Genomic DNA, 19,404 nt, shown 5'->3' with positions numbered 1-19,404 from the left:
TTTCATCCATTTTTTTGTGCGACTTCAAGACTGTTTTTTAATTTTCCTCATATCGTTATGTATTTAGTATACTGCAGTATTGTAAACAATCTTATTGTACAACATGAGGGGTCCCAAATTGGAAGAAATTGTCTTTTCAAAGTGATTATGATATTTAGAATTTATATTAGGCCTATGTTATTATGTAAAAGCGCTATTTACATAGCGCTTAATAAATGAAAAGAAAAGAATCTATCAACTATTATTGGCAACCATAGAGATCTAATTAATATGTTTGATGCACGGTACTATAGAAAATTTACCTTAAAAACATTGTCATTGATGTACAGTATTTACTTTACCTACCGGTACTTCAAAACCGCGAGGACACACCGATCTCAGCCCCACCATGGTTAGGACTGAGGTGGTAAAATTTAGGGAAATAGTACCTCTAGATTACCGGATATGATACTCTTATATAGTAAAATTCATCATCATCCATCTAATTAATCGCTGTGATGCACCATAAAAAATAAAATTTAATTGTTTTTATGATGTATTTACTTTACTTTACCTATTTCATATTGCGAAAACCAATCTTGCCTTTGCACGCTTTTTTTCATACTTCTCAAATTATAATAAAGGCACACGCACTCGAGTCGTGTATTATAGGTAATTCAGATGCTTGTGGGTAGAGATACCGGTATGTTGCTATAAAATAAGATACTCTGGGTGTTAAAACTTGGGTCATTTATGCAGTTTATTTCAACAATTTTCAGGCATCGTATGTGTGCGTATCAATATTAGTAATTAACAATCACAATAACGTTATTGTTATAGGCAAACTAATATTTTTCTTATTTTTGATCAGACGACATAGTTGTGGCGTCGGACGACAGGGTCCGTACGGTAGGGGAATCACCCAGCGAATACATAAATGAGTTTCACTTATTTTAATACATACATTTTTGGTACATGGAAATTTTAAAAATTAGTACCAAAACGGTGGAGGGGAATGTGCCTCCGCCTCGTACCCCTTACTGGATCCGCTCCTGAAAAGTTATCCTAAAGTCGTAGGCTTACAATTAAAAAATGTGCATTGTGTCCGTTTTGAATTATATAGTGTATTTTTAAATGTTGGAATGGTACTCATAACATATAACGACGATTGATTGATTGGTTAATAATGCCATGATTAAGCGTGTTACCAATGCACGCACGTGCGCAAAATGACAATTTATGCGTAGTACATTGCAACCAAATATTGTATTAAATATGTGTGTTGCAATATAAAAGTTGATTATATTGTTGAATAGTCACACAATATTTTTGACGTTGTCTAATATAATTAATTCGGTCTTTTCAGCTTTAACAATTATCTCTAGGGAGATTACTCCACCACCGGGTACTTCGTGGGCGAAAATGCTTTGATAATATGCAAGAGGCCCCAACATGGATTATGGGCCGTAATTGTATAAATTACCATTATAATATATACAGATTGCTTCGTCAGCAAATTATTGACTTCAGCAGCTGTGTAGTTCTTTCTGGAAATTCAGCTTTTCGTTATCGCATTGTTAGCTAAGTATTTTTGAAATAAAACATGTGTTTGTGTGTAAAATGGACGGTGTTCCGGAATAATATTTATGTATTTTAGTTGGTTCACACAAATAATTCCGCATATGTATCCCTATAAAGTGGTAGCTATGTGACACGGGTACCAATAGCAAGTGCAGCCTCTAATGCACATGCGCAGTATTTGGTTTTTCACAATTTTTAACACAACATGTGGTTTTATGGTTTTAAGTTTCAACCAATCACAAATCAAATACTTTTAACATGTGCTATATTGGAACGAATTGATTCAGGTTTTCGGCAATTAATATTTCTGTGTCTCTGAAAATTTTCTATAAAATGCAAGTGCATGCGAAATTGACTAAAGCTACGATTTGAAAACAGACAACATGAAGGTTGTTCTGCTGTCATCGCTAGTAGTTTTACTATGGTTGCCCTGCAATGGCATTCGATTGCAACGCGACCAGATCAAGAAAACTATGTACTCTGACGAAATCAATGTAAGTACACTACCGGTGTAGTAGTAGCTAAACTCACTCAGATATAATTTTTCAATACTATACCATAGTATAAGGCATATCCCCATCATAATTGGCGAGTAAGTTGATAGTGCTTATATTATAAATAAATGTTTCATTTATATAGTTCACTTCCGCTGTTTGCATTTTGTAGCTTCCCAGCTAACAATATTACGTTCTAAGAACGTTATTATAACTTTACAGTTTGGTGATAAAAACGTTATTTTGTAAAACCATATGTACGTACTTATAACCTATTCCACAACCTCATGTTTGAACGTTTTACAGCGTTGTGTGAACGTTATTTTGTGACATGCCTAACCACAACGTTCGCGAACGTTATAAGAACATTTTGTGTTTACTGGGTTGTCTCTGTACGAACACTAATGTCTCTAATGTTGAACTTTATTTTTATTGCAGGTTTATATTGTATTACTTTGCTTTATATATCTCGGTATCTTTTATTCAAAATAAATCATACAAAATTAATGGCAAAATAAAATTCCTTGGTAGCAAATGGTAGAATTGAGGAAGTTTTTTCAAGGTCAAAATCTGTAAATATTTTATTTTTATAGAATGTTATATTAGAATGAAAAATACTTTACATAAAAAAACACTACAAATTTAAAGAAGCAAGATATTTGTATTCTCTTCGTACCACTGTTGTGCCTTATGTTTTCAGTACCTTTTCAACACTATTTATTCTTTTCTTGATATCAAACTTTTCAAAGGATGTGCTATTCTTCAAGTACATAATTCAAACATTATAAACAACCTTAGTTAAATACTCAAAATAAAAATTGCCGCAATTGCAAAAAATTATGAAGTAAAATAATACCCAGCACAGTGATAGTAAATTGTAATCAACCAAGTTGACCGTCGTCGAGATTATGGACCTTTCTGCTATAAGCTACAATTACACCCCTTGGGATTGCTGGTTTCATTATATAAAGCTGTTAAACTGTCATTAAATATGGGTGTGACCACTTTCGTCTCAAGATATAAACTTCTAAAAACAACACTACCATAATTTAACCTAGATTCCATCAAAGATGGCATTCCAACCATCACTTAGAAAAATTCCTGTTCAGCGATTTTACAGAGTAATCATCAAGCTTGCTGAACAACTGCGTCTGCTATCATAAATCCATTTTCAAGAAAGATCCCAGCAAACAAGTTGCGTTATAATAACCTTGCAGTTCGGTGTTCAAAACATTTGTTGCATAACCACAAACTAATTTCCAACTAAATAAACGTTGGTAACGATGCTGCAACCTTGTGTTAATATTATTTTTTGAAGTAACTTAAGCACAACGTTCATAAATTTCACGAACGTTATAATAACGTTTTGTGTTTGCTGGAATTTCCCGTCGGAGAGAAAATCCACAATTCGCCGGGGAGAAAAAAAAATTCCAAACAAAATACATATTAGTAGACTTTTATGTCGATTAAATGAGCCTTTGAAACCCCTAATTTGTCATATCATGTCATATTTTCGGGGGACTAGGTCCCCTGGACTACTTTAGAAAGGTTTTTAGCGACGCCCGACAACGCCCACTTTTTTCTCGTCGGGGACATCAGGGCGCCCCCACCCCCACCGTCGGGATCTTGGACCCCACTACCCACGTCGGGGAAATACGGGCACCGCCACTGATTGCAATCTACGCTACTAACCAACTCTCTCTGTTTCCGGTGGAAAGACAGGATATCTTTTGATTGTATCATCATGTTACAGCTAAATACATAGGCTATTTATTTTTGCAAATTTGAGTACTATCCGCAGATTATGCAGTTAGTATGGTATTCAAGAAACTTGAGTAATTTTTTAAATTTTTTTTTACATTCTGGGATTGAAACCTTAATTTGACTGAATAGAACTATTTTCTCAGAGCAATAAAAGTGATGATAATAATATTCAAAATAATGCATGGACTCGTTACAACACACACAAACACACGCACACCCACACACACCTGACATTAACAATTACCATTCCTTAATTTACTTTTGTATAAACAAAAATAGTTTTTTAGTCACCACACTATTTTAAATCTTTAGTTGATTTTCTTTTACAGAAAATGATTCTTGATTATTTGAAAAAGATGGAAGATGACAACAATTTTTGTAAGTAATCGATATTTATTAATTTATTGCAAAATACATCAGTGTTGCAGATAAATTGAATTAACATAAAATATTCAATATTATGTACCTCATACTTCGATTCTAGGCATCTGATTGGTTAAGAAGCGAGGCAATAGAAAGTACTATTCTCCTCAAAAAGTACTATTCCCCTAAAAAATAGTACTTTTTTTACCCTGTCGCGATGTGCAAACTCTGCTCTGGCCACTGGAGACGGAGACGGTCAGAGCCATATATATAAAGAGTTGCGACATTCCGCTCCTTGGTTTACGAAAGTCACGTGGTACACACCGTCAATTTTGTTTCATAATCTTCCCGATGAACACATGCAAAGTATATGTGTTACGTACATTGCTTATTAATTTCAGACACTTAATTGGGTTTAAAATTATATTTTATAATTAACATTACTTAGTATGGACAGGGTATAAGAATTCATATATAATCGAATATTTGCGCGCGTGCGTGCTCGCGTAAATTCCGTACTCGCGTAAATGACTGAAATTAAAATTAGTATTGTTTTCAATTATCGTTAATTCGTCACATTTTAATCAATGAAGACCTGACCTATTTTATTTAATGGTAATCATTTCTTTGGTTTTAATTGTTTTTAATAGTATATATATATATATTTCTTAATTATATAAATTTAAATCATTTATCAGTTGCATTATTACACTGTTTACGTTCATCATTAAAATTTTATTTTTATTTTCTCATTCTCCTAGATGCGTTCGGAAAATTTTTAAGCTAAATAAGAAAAAAATTTAATTTTTTCCGACCTTTTCTGACGATCTTTAAAGGTTGTTCGCTAAACAATATTAGAAAATGGTTCTTAATTTCAAATCTTTGTACAGCCTGTATAATACGAATGACAATGAAAATAAATGTGATGTTTAATAGTCTTAAAAATGATTTGCTGTTTCTATTGCATACTATTATATAATTATTATAACTTTATTTTGGAAATGACGCTTTTAAAACAGCGGACACGCTCTTGCAGTGTGTTTACAAAAGTAACATACTGTACAGCCATAATAAAATATTAAAATTGAGGCGAGACTTTTAATACAATAAAATGTACGTTAAATAATTACACAAGTTGAATATATCTCAGATCCTGTATATCATTTAACACTTACAATTTATAACTTTTACGTACAGCAAAGCACAGTTATATTGCGGCCAACTGAACTATACTATTTTAATATTTATAAATAATAATAATCAAATTAATAACATAAGTTTTGTATAGGGCTCGCTCATATTCAAATTTAAAGAACATTTTTGCATAGAGAATTTGGTACGTGAGTCATCGCATGAACACTGGCCTGGCCCTAGACTAGGGTCATACAAACAATATTTATCTTAAGCTATGTTCACATCAAGCCCGGATTCCGGTCCAGAGTTTTGAGAAAAAGTCGTGAAAAATGGGTTCAGTGGTAAAGAATAGTACCGATCACATCAAACTCGTTCGATTTCTAATCCGGACTCTGGATCCGGACCGATGATGGATCGGAGAGCCATTTGTATCCTGAAACTGTATGTTTTTTTCTTGGACCAATCAGCAACAAGCTTGGTTGCTTCGAACCAATTGAACGCATACGTGCTTAACCTGAACAACCGTGTTCCGTGCGCAATGTGTTATTTTGTGAGTTATCACCCTTCAACTGATCATCCAGCCCTCCCACTTCAAGATTTCTGGATATGCCACTGCATAGAAAAATTTTATGTTTTATACTCACTATCTTTGGTGACAAATTTGGTCTGTTGCAAACAATTCTGTTACTATTAATTATAAAATGTGACATAATAAAATTGATGATGAAGGTAATAATGATGAAGGTAATGATGATGAAGATGACGATGATTTTTATAATGGTAATGATAATGATATTGATAATGGTGATTATAACAAAATATCAATTCAATTTTTTTTCCAGTTGAAAGAGACGTGCATGGTGAGTAGTAAAGACTATTTTAATATAAAAACCCGATTTAGTTTAACTTTAATACTTTGCACTGTAGTACTGTACAACAGCAAGAATTGTTTAATAATGAATAGAAGCCACACAGGTAATGGAAACAATAATAATATGATTATAACAAAATATTTATTTTTGCTTAAAATAGTTTTGTGTAACATAATCATATTTCCGGTGTATTTATTAATTTATGCCAAATCTTTACTTAAAACTCAGTTATGAATCGTAACTGACGTGAAAATATCAAATTTTTTTTTTTCCCAGTTAAAAGAAACGCGTCTGGTGAGTAGAAAAGACTATATTTTAATATAAAAAACAATCTAAGGCCTGTTTATACTTGCAACGATAACGATAATGATAAAAAGTTAAAAGGCAATTGTTCATATAGAAAATAAAAGAAATAAAAAAAAGTTTTTTACACTAGGACGATTCAATAACGGTTTATCGTATATATGAAAAAAAAAATGTTGATAAATCATTTCAAATTATGTCATAATCATCGAAAAACGATAAAATACGTTGTTACTACTACAGTTTCATCGTTTTCCATGATTATGACGTCATTTAAATTGATTTGTCAAAATAATTTGTTATCGTATACATGATAAATTGAATCGTCCTAGTGTCGAAACTTATTTTCTATGAACAATTGCTTTTTATTGTTATCGTTGCAAGTATAAACAGGCCTTTAGTTTAATATCAATAATTTGTGCTTTAGCACTGTAAACGCAGCAAGAAGGGTTTAATCATGAATATAAGCCACATGACCACCTTAATGATAACGATAATAATATTGATTAGGTCTATAATGATGATTAGGCCTATAACAAAATATTTATTTTTGCTTAAAAATGTTTTGTGTAACATCATAATCGTATTTTCGGTATATAATCTATGCCAAATCGTAATTGACGTCAAAATATGAACTATTTTTTTTTTTCCAGTTGAAGGAAATGTGACTGGTGAGAAGTAAAGACTATATTTTAATATAAAACCCGATTTATTTTAACTTTAATGCTTCGCGCATTAGTACTGTAAAAACAGCAAAAGGAGGGTTTAATCACGAATAGAATCTACACAGCAAATTTAATGTCCCGATTTTTGTGTCCCACTTTTTGGTGATTTATTTCAATTTCTTTTTTTAAAACCAGCGTTCAGCTTCTTCTTTAAACCTACCACTCTATTGTTACATTGAAGTTTAGTTATGTGTAGTTGTAGTTCTGATGTATTGATTTCAAATAGGTCTGCAATAGAAAAATTCATGTTGCATTTGTTCAACTGATATTTTAATTCATCATTACTATAAACCAGAGGTAGCAAGTAAAAACAGGTAGGCATATGGGCACCCCTTCAGAAACTTCCTACTAAAGGTATTGCATTCATATACAATATACGTAAATATTTCTTTCACAAAATGTTTTATTTTCTTTTGCACAAAATACATTACAGAAATAACTAGAAATGCTCCTTTTACACTGCGCAGTAAAAACATTGTTTCCCCACTGTGTGAATTTTCTCTGAAAATTGATGAGTTTGAAACCGATCAACCTTACCAAACTTTGGTGATCGTAGTACTAAACAATCTACTACAACAGTGACGACAACAACATGAACAAATACTACAATTTCACCTAAATTAAAACTTTTCTCTGAGAATTATGATAGTATTTAGTGTAAATTTTCTGATTAGTGAAATATTAATTATGCAAATGATTTGCCCCCCACCAAGTCTTCCTTATTTTGGAATTCGTCCGTCCACTTTTCACAACGGATCGACGCCCTTTAGCCCAATTGGCTTAATCTCGAATTGAAGCCCCCCTCTTTTATTTTGCAACAGTAACCTTGGAAAGAAGCCCATCTCGAAAAAGAAGCCAATGAGCTTCTTTTCAAGATAACATGGGCTTCATTTTGAGATAGTAGGCCTACAGTACATGTAATAGTACAATCAGTCAAGCAAAATAAATTAAAAATACGCTTGATTTATACAGTAGTTTAGGATTTAATGGTGGTTTACACACTTCATGATACAGACGGATGTTACAGTGGCTAATTTATTGTTTTATTCCCAAAATTTGCAGCATTCATTTTGGAAAGAATTCCCTTATTTACTTTGCAAAGTAAGCATCAAAAGGAAGCCCATCTCGAAAAGAAGCCAAATGATATGATCTACACGTTTACAAAAGGAGTCAATATCCCTTTCCACCTCTTGAAAGAAACACAGTGAAATGATGATTATTGTCATTTTGAGTATCATCATTTTGTTTTTTACATAAAAGAGTGCATGTGCCTATACTGTTAACCCATCCCACTAAAAAATATGGTTTTTTAATGGATATCCCTGCATCTAATGACACTATACTATCAACTCAAATGCCTCTGGACGCAAGACTCTCGATTTTTAGAAAAATAAAAAATAAAAAAATTAATTATAGGCCTATAGTCTATCTAAAACCCTCTCATGCACAATTTTAATCCCAGTCCTGACTACCAAAGTATATGTGACATTCTTATATATATGGATAACATCTCACTATGACCATGTAGGCACATCATGAATATTGGTCATACAACTGTTTTTTTTAAAGAAAATTTGATAATGTGGACAGAGCTTAGAAATTATTATGTACAAATTTGTATTACCTAGCTTGTGATGGTGATCCATGCCAGCATAATGGCGTTTGTAACTTGGATGAGTCGTCCAGTGGGTATACCTGCGACTGCAAAGGCACGGGCTATATCGGTAACACCTGCGAAAGCGGTAAGATACTTCTGCTTATCTTTACAAAAGAACTGTTTAAACAAATCCTTCTCCTTCCAAACCCACAATTTGCAGCATAAAACTATTATACAACACTGTCGTTTTAATTGTGGTTTTAGTCCGAAAACCCTCTTGTGTGTGTCGGACATATGAACTTTTATTCTGGAGTTTATCGTAAAATACAGATTAAAAATGCATTTCAAGGTCTACAGTATATAGAAATTTCCCTTTTTTTTAACTTTTAAATTTCAATAGCTTCAATTAGCAAAACATGGTTATTTCTATTTGTATTGTTATTGCTATTACTCTCCTTATTCTTTCCCTTATACTTACATATCTCAGTATCTTTTATTCACAAGTAACACATACAAAAGTGACAAAATATAATTCCTTGCCAGCCAATATAGCTGAATTGAGGATATTTTTTTATAAATGTCAATGTCACATAATACAAATGTATCCTTCTCATTCTTATTTTTGTCAAAATTTATTAAATGTAATGCCTTTCCTTCTATACTAAGGAAAGTAATAATAATAGTGTGGCCTACTCAAGAATGGATCTTTCCGGAGTGTCAATCAAACTTAACAACTGACCAATCAGAACAGGGCGCACATCTCACAAACACACGTGTTGTCAATGCTTTTACCCTGTTGTTTTGTGAGACCTTAGCAACAATATCCAAGGGGCGGGGCTTAGCGAAAAGGTCTATCAGTGAGGTTGCTAAGAGATTCCAATGTTATAATGTCCATAACAGTTGGCTTCTTCTTGTATGTCTTATTTAGTGGACACATGTGCAAACAAAAAACCATGTCAAAACGGAGGAGTTTGTTACAATAATGATTCAGAATTAGGATTCTACTGTAACTGTTCTACTGGGGCCGAAGTGGCGTATGGTGGAACTGTCTGTGATATACGTAAGTTATTGTATTATTTTGTTTCATGTAATATGTTGTTGCTTTGAAAAACACTTTTAAATATGGTTGTTAAATAGCACAAGTGTCGATGATATGCTGAGTTTGGCTTGATGTCTTCCATTATAAAGTGATTGTTGGAGGGACCTGCTGCTCGATATATATATATATATATATATATATATATATATATATATATATATATATATATATATATATATATATTATTGAACATATTTATACAGGATAACATTAGGAAGGTGTAATAGCCTGTTTTACATATGGTCCTGTTTTGTGATACAAAATTACAGTATAAAAATCAACAAATTGCTTACTAATAAAGTTAAAAATAGACTTAATTACAAAAATGAACAAAAATTTTAATTGTATACGCAATTTTAATTGTATTTAAAATCTTAAATATATACTGTATTGTATGTATACACTCAGTCTAGAACAGGTGAAAATGTGTAACAAATGGGAGAGAGGCCAAAAAGAGAAAATGTACCCTAACTTATTCGCAATTACTTCATTTTCAGTTCTTCGTTCATGCTCAGTAAACCCGTGTTTAAATGGTGGAACGTGCACAGACGGTCTATGCCACTGTCCAGTAGGATTACATGGAACATTGTGTGAAAAAAGTATGTTAAAATAAAAACTATTTTATAATTTAACTGTGTGTTTATTTATGCCTATTTCCAAGGTTGTGGGAAGGATTTTTAAAAATGAGTTTTCTAATTTGTCACAAAAAGGCACTTTTGAGTTCTTACCCCCTCAGCCCCACCATTGATGGTGTAAATTTTAAAGATATAACACCTCAGATGTCCGGAAATGGCAATGAACTTGCCAAATTTCAAATATTTGGAGTTAATTTCAACAACTTCCATGCCAATGGTACTTTTTAATAATTATTTGAAAGGGCATTTCTGGAAAGGGGGATCCTTTCGAACCCCTCGAACCCCCTGGCTACGGACTTGACTACAACCAAGTAGACAAAGAAATTAACAACTAATGATACGTATAATGATTAAAAAATATTATAAAGAAACACTGGCGATAGGGTCTATTGCTAGTGCCGGTACTGTAGTTCCTAATTTAAACCATGTTAAACAAGAAATATTTCCTATAAAAAGAACGGCGCAACATCTTTAAATTATACAACTGGTTTGTATTTCTAAACCTAATAAAATAACATATTCTTGAGGATGACCTACCATCTTCAATGCATTTTTGTTTATGGTATGACACATAAACATAAAAATTCCTACAGGTACAGGAATTGGTTACAACTGGTGTAACAATAGCCACTGCGTTATTTACATTGCGGTGGTAGGATTAAAATAATAAAAAGACCTACTGAAAAATACTGTACATAAATGTGGAAATTATAAAATACAAAACCAGTGTAATATACAGTATAATTGGTGTAGGCCTAGACCTACCGTAGTTTTTTTAGCTTGTGTTCTTACTACTGTTGTTGGATATTATGAATATTATTATTATTTATTATTATAATTTTATTTTTCAAAATATATTTTATTATCTTTATTATTCTGCTGGCTTGGTTGGAATCACACCAATTCTTTTCGATATTTTAGATGAAAATTTGTCAATAAGTATAGCCGATGTTAAGTTGCAATCAAAATTTAATATTTAAGAGATATTTAATAGTCACTACCTTTTCAATATTAATATTGTTATAGCTAGGGGAAATTTCTGAGAATTCAGGGACTAGGTAAGATGTTCCGAATGTCATGAATTTAGTTTTGTTATTATTTAATATTAAATTATTGTTTTTGAACCACTCTGTTACAAAATTAAAGTTTGCCATGAAGTCCAATTTAAAGTTCCGCAGGATCAGTAGAACTGCAAGGAAGGGTTGTATCATCTGCGTACATTACACATTTACCTTGGACTACCTCAGGAAACAAAAATATTAAAAAGTAATGGTCCTAATATTGATCCTTGGGATATACCTATATTAATCTACATAGCATCAGAGTAAGTAGAATTTATTTGAACTGTTTGAGACCTATTATTTAAGTATGATTTAAACCAATTTAATGCTACGGTACGCATACCAAGTTTTTGTAATTTATTAATAAGAAATTGGTGATTGACCGTATCAAATACCTTTTTCAAGTCAATAATATTTCTTCAATAATATTCACTTCATTAAAATTATTTAATATGTAATCTGAAACCTCAATAACAGTTGTTGTGGTCGAATGGTATTTACGAAAAATAGTAGGTTATTTATAGCTTAGATAAATATATATTCGTTTACAGCTCTTTCAATAATTGTTGATGCAAAACCGATCATCAATGCAAAAATTGCCGACGAGGACAAAGATCTCCTTGACTATAAATACTCCTTAAACTAACTATGGTTCATCCGCCCTTTGTTCAGTTGTTATTAGTTTTTTTTTAAATGTTCTAATTTCCACGAACCACCAAAATTAGCATTGGAACTAAAATTAATGCTATACCTGCTGTATCATCTCTAAATAGCCAAGTGAATCAAGGGTTTCAGACTCAGGGGCCAGATTTATGAAACTAGAAATCAGCTTAAATTCATCTTTAGTCCATTTTTTTGCTTAAGTCAAATTTATCAATATTGCTTTAACTTTAAAAATTAAAAAGTTGATTATATGTATGAACCATCTTAGACAATTTTTAAGCTAAGATTTTGCTAAGATGGTTAGATAATTCAGCTTAAGATATTTGCTTAGGGACATCTAAACTCTTTTGACTTAAGATATTTGCTAAGCTGAGATTCATAAATCCCGGGCCAGTCTCTTACCTCTCCTGACAAGACAAAACACGGCTCAGCACCGGTAGAGTGAATGAATGGCTCAGGCTCCAAGTCGGGGTTACTTCATACTGTGGTGGCTGTGACACCACCCTAGTCAAAAGTCTGAATAATCTACCCACACCAATGGACATCAGCTGGGATTGCAGCTTTCCTTTTCAGGCTAAATTGTGTATTCATAAAAAATATTGATTATAATATTAAAATGATAGAAGAACCTCTATTAATAAATCGATTTCTGTTTCAGGTAACAATGGATACACACCCGAAAGCAGCCTTCCACCAGCTGGTAAATATTTATTTATGCAATGTTATTCATTCTTTTTTTTATTACTTTTAAACTGTTTATTTAACCACTAAAACAGTTAACCAATAATCATTCAAGCAAAATGCTGATATGGTCACTGAGAAGGTTTGGGTAAATTGCACAAGTAATCTGAACTAAAGATGTAGTGTCATCAAATAAATAGACAAATTCCAAAGAAATTTAAGCTTTTGATAAAATGATCTTTTTTTTAAAAAATATTATAGGCCAAACCTGCTCTGTGTGGGACAGAAAGAATTTTCGTACATTTGATGGCATGGTTTATTCTGTGAACAGTGAATGCAGTCATACTTTAATGATGGAAGGCACAGGAACTATTTTTAAAGTCTCTGTGGATTTTAGGAATAATTCGATGGCAGTTGGTGTTGTTTACAACAATGGTAAAAAACATATATCACTGACGTTAACATCCAACGGCGTAGTCTACAATTCTCAACTTATTACCGCCAACGAGAACCTTGATGCAGTTTATATATCGTTCGTTTCTCATTATATCATACTACAAACCGATTTAGACTTTTTCCAAATTATATGGAACCGCGATAATTTGGTTGAAATCAAAATGCTTGATGATAATCTAGCTGGTAAATTAAGCGGCATGTGCGGAAATTATGATGGCCTTCCATCTAACGATGCCGAATTCAACAGTGTTGTACCAGCTATTTTTAACCCTGTTACAATGGCAGAAAACTGGAAAGAATACACTGGAGGTAACATCACCATTGTTTTTCTTTTTCATTTGGTGGAAAAAAACCATTGTTAAACAAACACATTCATTTTCACATACAATTCACAAGATATCACAATTCTGTGAACACATGTTGCTAGCTAACTATTTTAGGAAATATTCAGAACTTAGCTTGTTTTGTGGAGTACTGTGCTTCCCTCTTTCGCTTTTCTTTTGGTGTCTATTTTTGCCTTTCCTTTTTATTGGGAGGGGGAGCACCCGTGGCCCTCTGGATACACCCCTGGTGCCGAATAAAGATATTACTGCTATGAGACGCAGACATAAGTACTATTCCTCCAATTAGTATTACAGTTGTTGTTTTGCTAATTAATTGTTTTTATAATGGTCGATGTTTTAAAAGTTATTATGGTTAATTCAGCATTTTAATTTCAATCCGCTTGTAAGTTAGGCCTAGTCTATATATTAGAAAATCTGAAAAATATCATAGTATTATATAGACAGAGCATTACTTGATTGTATTTATGCTTTATTATGATGAACTCTATTTTAGTTATCTCCTTCTATTTGTAATTTTTTGTGGTGTTTATTCAATTATTCTTTGGTCTTTAATTTGCTGTTTTTCTATGTTATGGTTTCACTATGGCTGTAATAGAGTTAAGTATATTATTGTGATGTTTATTGTATTTTGTAATAGTTTGAAGAGTAATTTTTTTGAAACCCTAGTCACGCTTAATCACAGTGATATGTCAATATTGGTTATTAGAATAGGTAATAGAACCTCAACTGTCAAATATTTAACACTGTTTTCATGTTTTATTTTGCCAGAATGCGAGATAACGGACACTTGCGTTGATTATAATCAGATTTCTCAAGGTGATTTGTACACATGTCTAAACATGAATGCTTTATTTACTGATTGCGTAAATGTAAGTAGCCTTATACGAAGCCACAACAGGGATACAATGATTCCCTATTGTCTCATTTACACTTACAATCGTTTGTGCTTCCAGTACCGTCCGGCCTGTGTACCAAAAACATTGGTGACAATATTCTTTTCCTTTAATAGCTAACAGTACCAAACGTTGGAACAGTTTGCATACCTTTGTTGAGGTCATTGTATTCTTGTCGGACAGGCATTCCAATCACCATTGGACTGACTTTACATCACAGAGGTGGGCAAGTTGCAGCCCGTGGGCTGCATGCAGCCCAACAGTGATTCTTCTTTTTGCGGCCCACGAAAATGAAAACCCTATGTGTGCGGCCCGCCAATCAACATTCGCAGGAAAAAACCTTGTTTTTTACGGCCCGACACCGATCATATGTAAAAAGTAACATTAAAATTGAGAATAAAGTGGTGTAAAAGCAGTGCTTGGAGGTTTTAGGAAGCACACTGGAAACATTAAGGTTTGGGTGTGGCCCTCAGTGTTAAATCAACAATTACTTTAACTTTGGCCCTCCGACCGATATTTATGCCCACTCCTGCTTTACATGGTACCAAAATCTAGAATGCAGTATTAAGTGTGGATATCACTAAGTCTTTATCCCAACATGGTGGAGTGAGTGCAGTATCTGTTTGGGCTTGTGCCTATTCTCACTCCGGGCTTAAATTGTACTTGATGATTGCCAAATAAATATTATTATTATTATTATTATTAACATACATGATGTTGTTGGCACATAAAAAAATGATAATGTGTGGTGGTGTTGGTTCATCCTTGTGTGCTTGAAGAGCATAAAATAAGTCAGTATTCATCTCTGTTTTTAGCATATATTTAAGTGTGGTTTTGAAGACCAGTTGATCTTCTTCCTGATGCCAAATCACTATACAAATCAAATGTCTTTGTGTAAATGACCACCATCCATTCTAATTCAAGTGACTAAAAAAAAACCAGAAGATGCCTTTGTCGGTCACTGCTTTGTTCTGAAAGATAATCTGACACTGTGATAAAATATCTAATACCTGTGATCTAAATACCATCTTTCCAGATTGTGCCAATTGACTCATATATGAAAGCTTGTTACGAGAGTGCCTGCAGTTGCCAGAATGTGAATGCAGTGTCATGCGTCTGCCCAGACTATGCAGCTTATGCATCTGAATGTAGTAAAAACGGCGTGAATGTAAACTGGAGATCAGAATCGTTTTGTCGTAAGTTTTACTGTCTTCCGCCTAAATTCTAAAACCAAGTTTCTATGAGGCTTCGGTTTTGCTTCAATTATACAACATTTCAATTGTATTGATTGTGTTAGGATTACATGCGTGTTATAGAAGACGAGAATAGTGACAAATTCACCGCTTTGTTAAAAGATTTAAACATATGTCATTAAATTTACTACATTATTGGTCCAATATCTTTCAGCCTTCGAATGTCCTGTTGCTGGTGAAATATATAATGAATGTGGCTCTACTTGTGTAGCAACTTGCGAATACCAGGATCCTGATTGTACAGAGGAAACACTTTGCCTAGAAGGTTGTCACTGTTCAAGTGAGCACGTGCTGCTTAATGGCAATTGTGTTAAGCCAGTAGAGTGTCCATGCTTCTATGGAAATGATAACTACACACATTCACAACAAGTTCAAACTGAGTGTGATCTTTGGTAAGTTTAGAAATTTGTTGCGATATGCTCTCTCTTTATTTGCTTTCTTTTTCTCATCTTCTCCTCCCTAACTTTCCACGCATGCATGTGATCCGCTCACAAAGATTGTTTCAGAGCAATAGTGCATCTGTAACTGCATGGTTGTTTTGCAAAAGTAACCATTTATAAAAAAAAAAAAAACAGTCAATTGGTTGTTAACAATCCATTGGTCGTTAACAATCCATAAAAAGATGAAAGACCTGACGAGGTCTACTTAAAATTAATTTGGCAGGCATTCATCACATTCACTGCCTGTACCTTATTCAAGAAGGTAATACTGAATGTATTAACAGAATAGAGTAACTCCATAATAGCGATATCAAAAAGGTTGGTTCCAGTTTATGAGTCTGTTTAAACTGACATAATACTAACATTCAAGAATATCCGAAACTTTTCTTGAAGAATCGATACTTAAATTGATAATTAAGTATGCGGTGAACACTCTTTTTGACAAGTTAATGATACACATTTGTCCCACAAAAGCACATTTTTTTTTTTACATTGTCTTTTTATTCTGTGGGACCTTAGACGCAACATCCAAGAGGCGGGCCTTAGCAGAATTTTTCATTTCATTTCATTTATTTCCAACAAATACAAAACGAACAGGAATAACAATACCAAAAATCAGAGACAAACAGGATAAACAAAAAGCAAACTAAATTGCGGTACAAAGTTTCTCCACTGCTTTAAGGAAAAATACATAAACTAAATAAATAAATCTCTGTTCTCTGGAAGTAAGAACGGCCAAGGCCAATAGAAAAGTTCATAAGTCAAAAAAAAATAAATAAAAAAAATAAAAGAAATAAAAAAAAAATAAAAATAAATAAAGCACAGCGCAGTATGCAAGAAACAATTTATTGAGAAAATCATGTGGGCATTTTCAGAACTCCTACATGTTTTTTCTAGTGGCTCCATAAGAGTAACAATACATTGTTTCTTGCGTGCTGCGCTGTGCTGTGCTGCGATTTATTTATATATTTATTTATTTATTTTTTAAAAATGTTTACTTATTAACTTTTAACTTTTACTAACTGTCCGTTAAAAAGCCAGTTTGTCAGAAAGTAACTCTTATGCATCATTAAACTAAACTAATTTATTTGACAACATCGTTTATATTTACATCACATATTTATTGAGTTTTCTGTATCCTTTTCAATACCCTACAGTACCTGTTTAGAAGGGGAGTTTTCGTGTGAAGCACAGCCATGTGGAGGTATGTACGACTAAACATTAAAGATCTTTCATACTGTGATATGGTTACTAATTTGTTGGATAGACCAATTTTTGTGTGTTATAAACTGCTATTAAAATTGGTTTTAATAAGACTGTCAAAAATTCACTTTGATCTTTTGAAACTGTACTGTATGCCAAGTCTCTGACTATCCCTCCTAGCTCAGACCATACTTATCTTTTAACGTGTTATTTATTTCACCACTATAGCAACCTGTTGGGCTGCGGGTATTTCATCGTACAAGACTTTCGACAACAAGTATTACGAATTCATGGGCGACTGTGAATACTACCTTCTTAAAGACTGTAACGTCAATCCAGGAGATTTTGAGATACTTTTACAAAACCAGCATTGTCACCCTCAGATAAATGGTTTTGTGAGTGACTGTAAAAAAACTGTTACGATACAGAAAGGTGGAAACCAAGTCATGTTATCTCCAGGGCCAATAGTCTATGTCAACAACTTCAATGTATTGTACTACCCGCATGAATTGCCCGGAATATTTATTGAAAACCTTGCTGATACATTAATTAAGGTGCGGAACAACCCAATCTAATAATAATAATAATAATAATATACAGTATATTATTATTATTGCACGTTGCTTAGACATTTTACCCTTTGTCCACCAATTTACTGCGAGGTCTCCTTTCTTTATAATTATGAATAATATCAGTGATAATGGAATCCTTAAATATTCTCATGAAGACGATTTAACTAATATTTATTTTTACATAATGTTTAAATAGTATTTATATCGTACATATCTGCAGAAGAACTCCACAAGGCGCTTTCCGTCTGGTCATTGGAGACAGAATCCACCACACACAATGTGCAACCACCTCTGCTCTTTGGGGAGGGGCCTGGGGGTAATTCAGAACTATCAATTTCATTCCAAATCATTCAGCCTCTGCCAGATATGCATGATATACTGTACTCCCCGATAGAGAGAGCCAAATGCAGCACAAGGCCACAAGCAGTGTGACAAGGGTCAGTCTCGAACCCCCTAATGCATTAAGTAATTCCTCTACCTAACATATAGACAATTTAAATCGATCTACTGAAAGATAACCGATCCTGAAATAGTAATAATGAATAATAATAATAAAAGTTTTAATATAATTATTGTCTACAAGGTGACTTTGAGTGACGGCATAGCGTTGTTATATGATGGGTATACCAGAATCGAAGTTCATGTTGAACCGGCTTTAAAGGGAAAAACGTGTGGCTTATGCGGAACCTTTACAAATACGGCCCTAGACGATTTCTTAACTCCTTCAGGTAAGCCAAATTTTCATAATTAAACGAATTACTGAAAAAATACAAGTTCATGATTACTTGTTCTAGGATGGGATTGTATATATGTTAGAGATATTTGGTTGTACATAAAAACATTGCTCAATACTGACCTTAAAATGGTCCATGTTGTTTGGCTTAAATGGTGCAAAGAATAAGATGATATTAACCTTATACTACTGTTTTTTAATATTATGGTATCAGGAAATGTAGAAAACGACGTATATATTTTTGTTGACAAGACTAAAGTTATCGCAGGATGCTCAGATAATCATGAAATACATCTGGACCCGTGTAATTATCAAGAGACTTACAAGCCAACAGCAGAGGCACAGTGTAGTGAATTGCAGAATGCCGATGGTGTCTTGGGCGGTGAGTACAGACTGTCTAGTTTCCTTCTTTACAATACCTTCCTCTGTTTGTCGAGGTGAATAAGAAAATATATTTGATTTGCGCGAATGGATGAGGTGAGGTGTACACGTATGTTGAACATATTATGTATATATATATATATATATATCTGTCTCTTATACACATCTAGATGTGTAT

General features: G+C 33.1%; 1 protein-coding gene across 1 annotated transcript in view; it reads left to right on the top strand.

Moving 5' to 3' along the window:
* The first annotated feature begins 262 nt into the window (after positions 1–262).
* Positions 263–19,404, top strand: part of LOC117122017 (von Willebrand factor-like) — a 22,512-nt gene continuing 3,370 nt past the window's right edge. The window contains exons 1-17 of the mRNA XM_033267497.1: positions 263–2,054; positions 4,148–4,196; positions 6,158–6,175; positions 6,464–6,481; positions 7,144–7,161; positions 8,844–8,957; positions 9,741–9,872; positions 10,409–10,510; positions 12,929–12,970; positions 13,213–13,716; positions 14,520–14,620; positions 15,681–15,840; positions 16,052–16,289; positions 17,495–17,541; positions 17,769–18,094; positions 18,696–18,840; positions 19,060–19,227. Coding sequence (XP_033123388.1) covers positions 1,944–2,054; positions 4,148–4,196; positions 6,158–6,175; positions 6,464–6,481; positions 7,144–7,161; positions 8,844–8,957; positions 9,741–9,872; positions 10,409–10,510; positions 12,929–12,970; positions 13,213–13,716; positions 14,520–14,620; positions 15,681–15,840; positions 16,052–16,289; positions 17,495–17,541; positions 17,769–18,094; positions 18,696–18,840; positions 19,060–19,227 — 2,293 coding nt within the window. The 5' untranslated portion in view covers positions 263–1,943. The remainder of the gene's footprint in view (positions 2,055–4,147; positions 4,197–6,157; positions 6,176–6,463; positions 6,482–7,143; positions 7,162–8,843; positions 8,958–9,740; positions 9,873–10,408; positions 10,511–12,928; positions 12,971–13,212; positions 13,717–14,519; positions 14,621–15,680; positions 15,841–16,051; positions 16,290–17,494; positions 17,542–17,768; positions 18,095–18,695; positions 18,841–19,059; positions 19,228–19,404) is intronic.

Source organism: Anneissia japonica, unplaced genomic scaffold (genome assembly GCF_011630105.1).
Source record: "Anneissia japonica isolate Jap-2015-1 unplaced genomic scaffold, ASM1163010v1 scaffold288015_len651517_cov191, whole genome shotgun sequence".
Classification (NCBI taxonomy): Eukaryota; Metazoa; Echinodermata; class Crinoidea; order Comatulida; family Comatulidae; genus Anneissia; species Anneissia japonica.
This window is presented reverse-complemented; position numbering and strand designations above follow the sequence as displayed.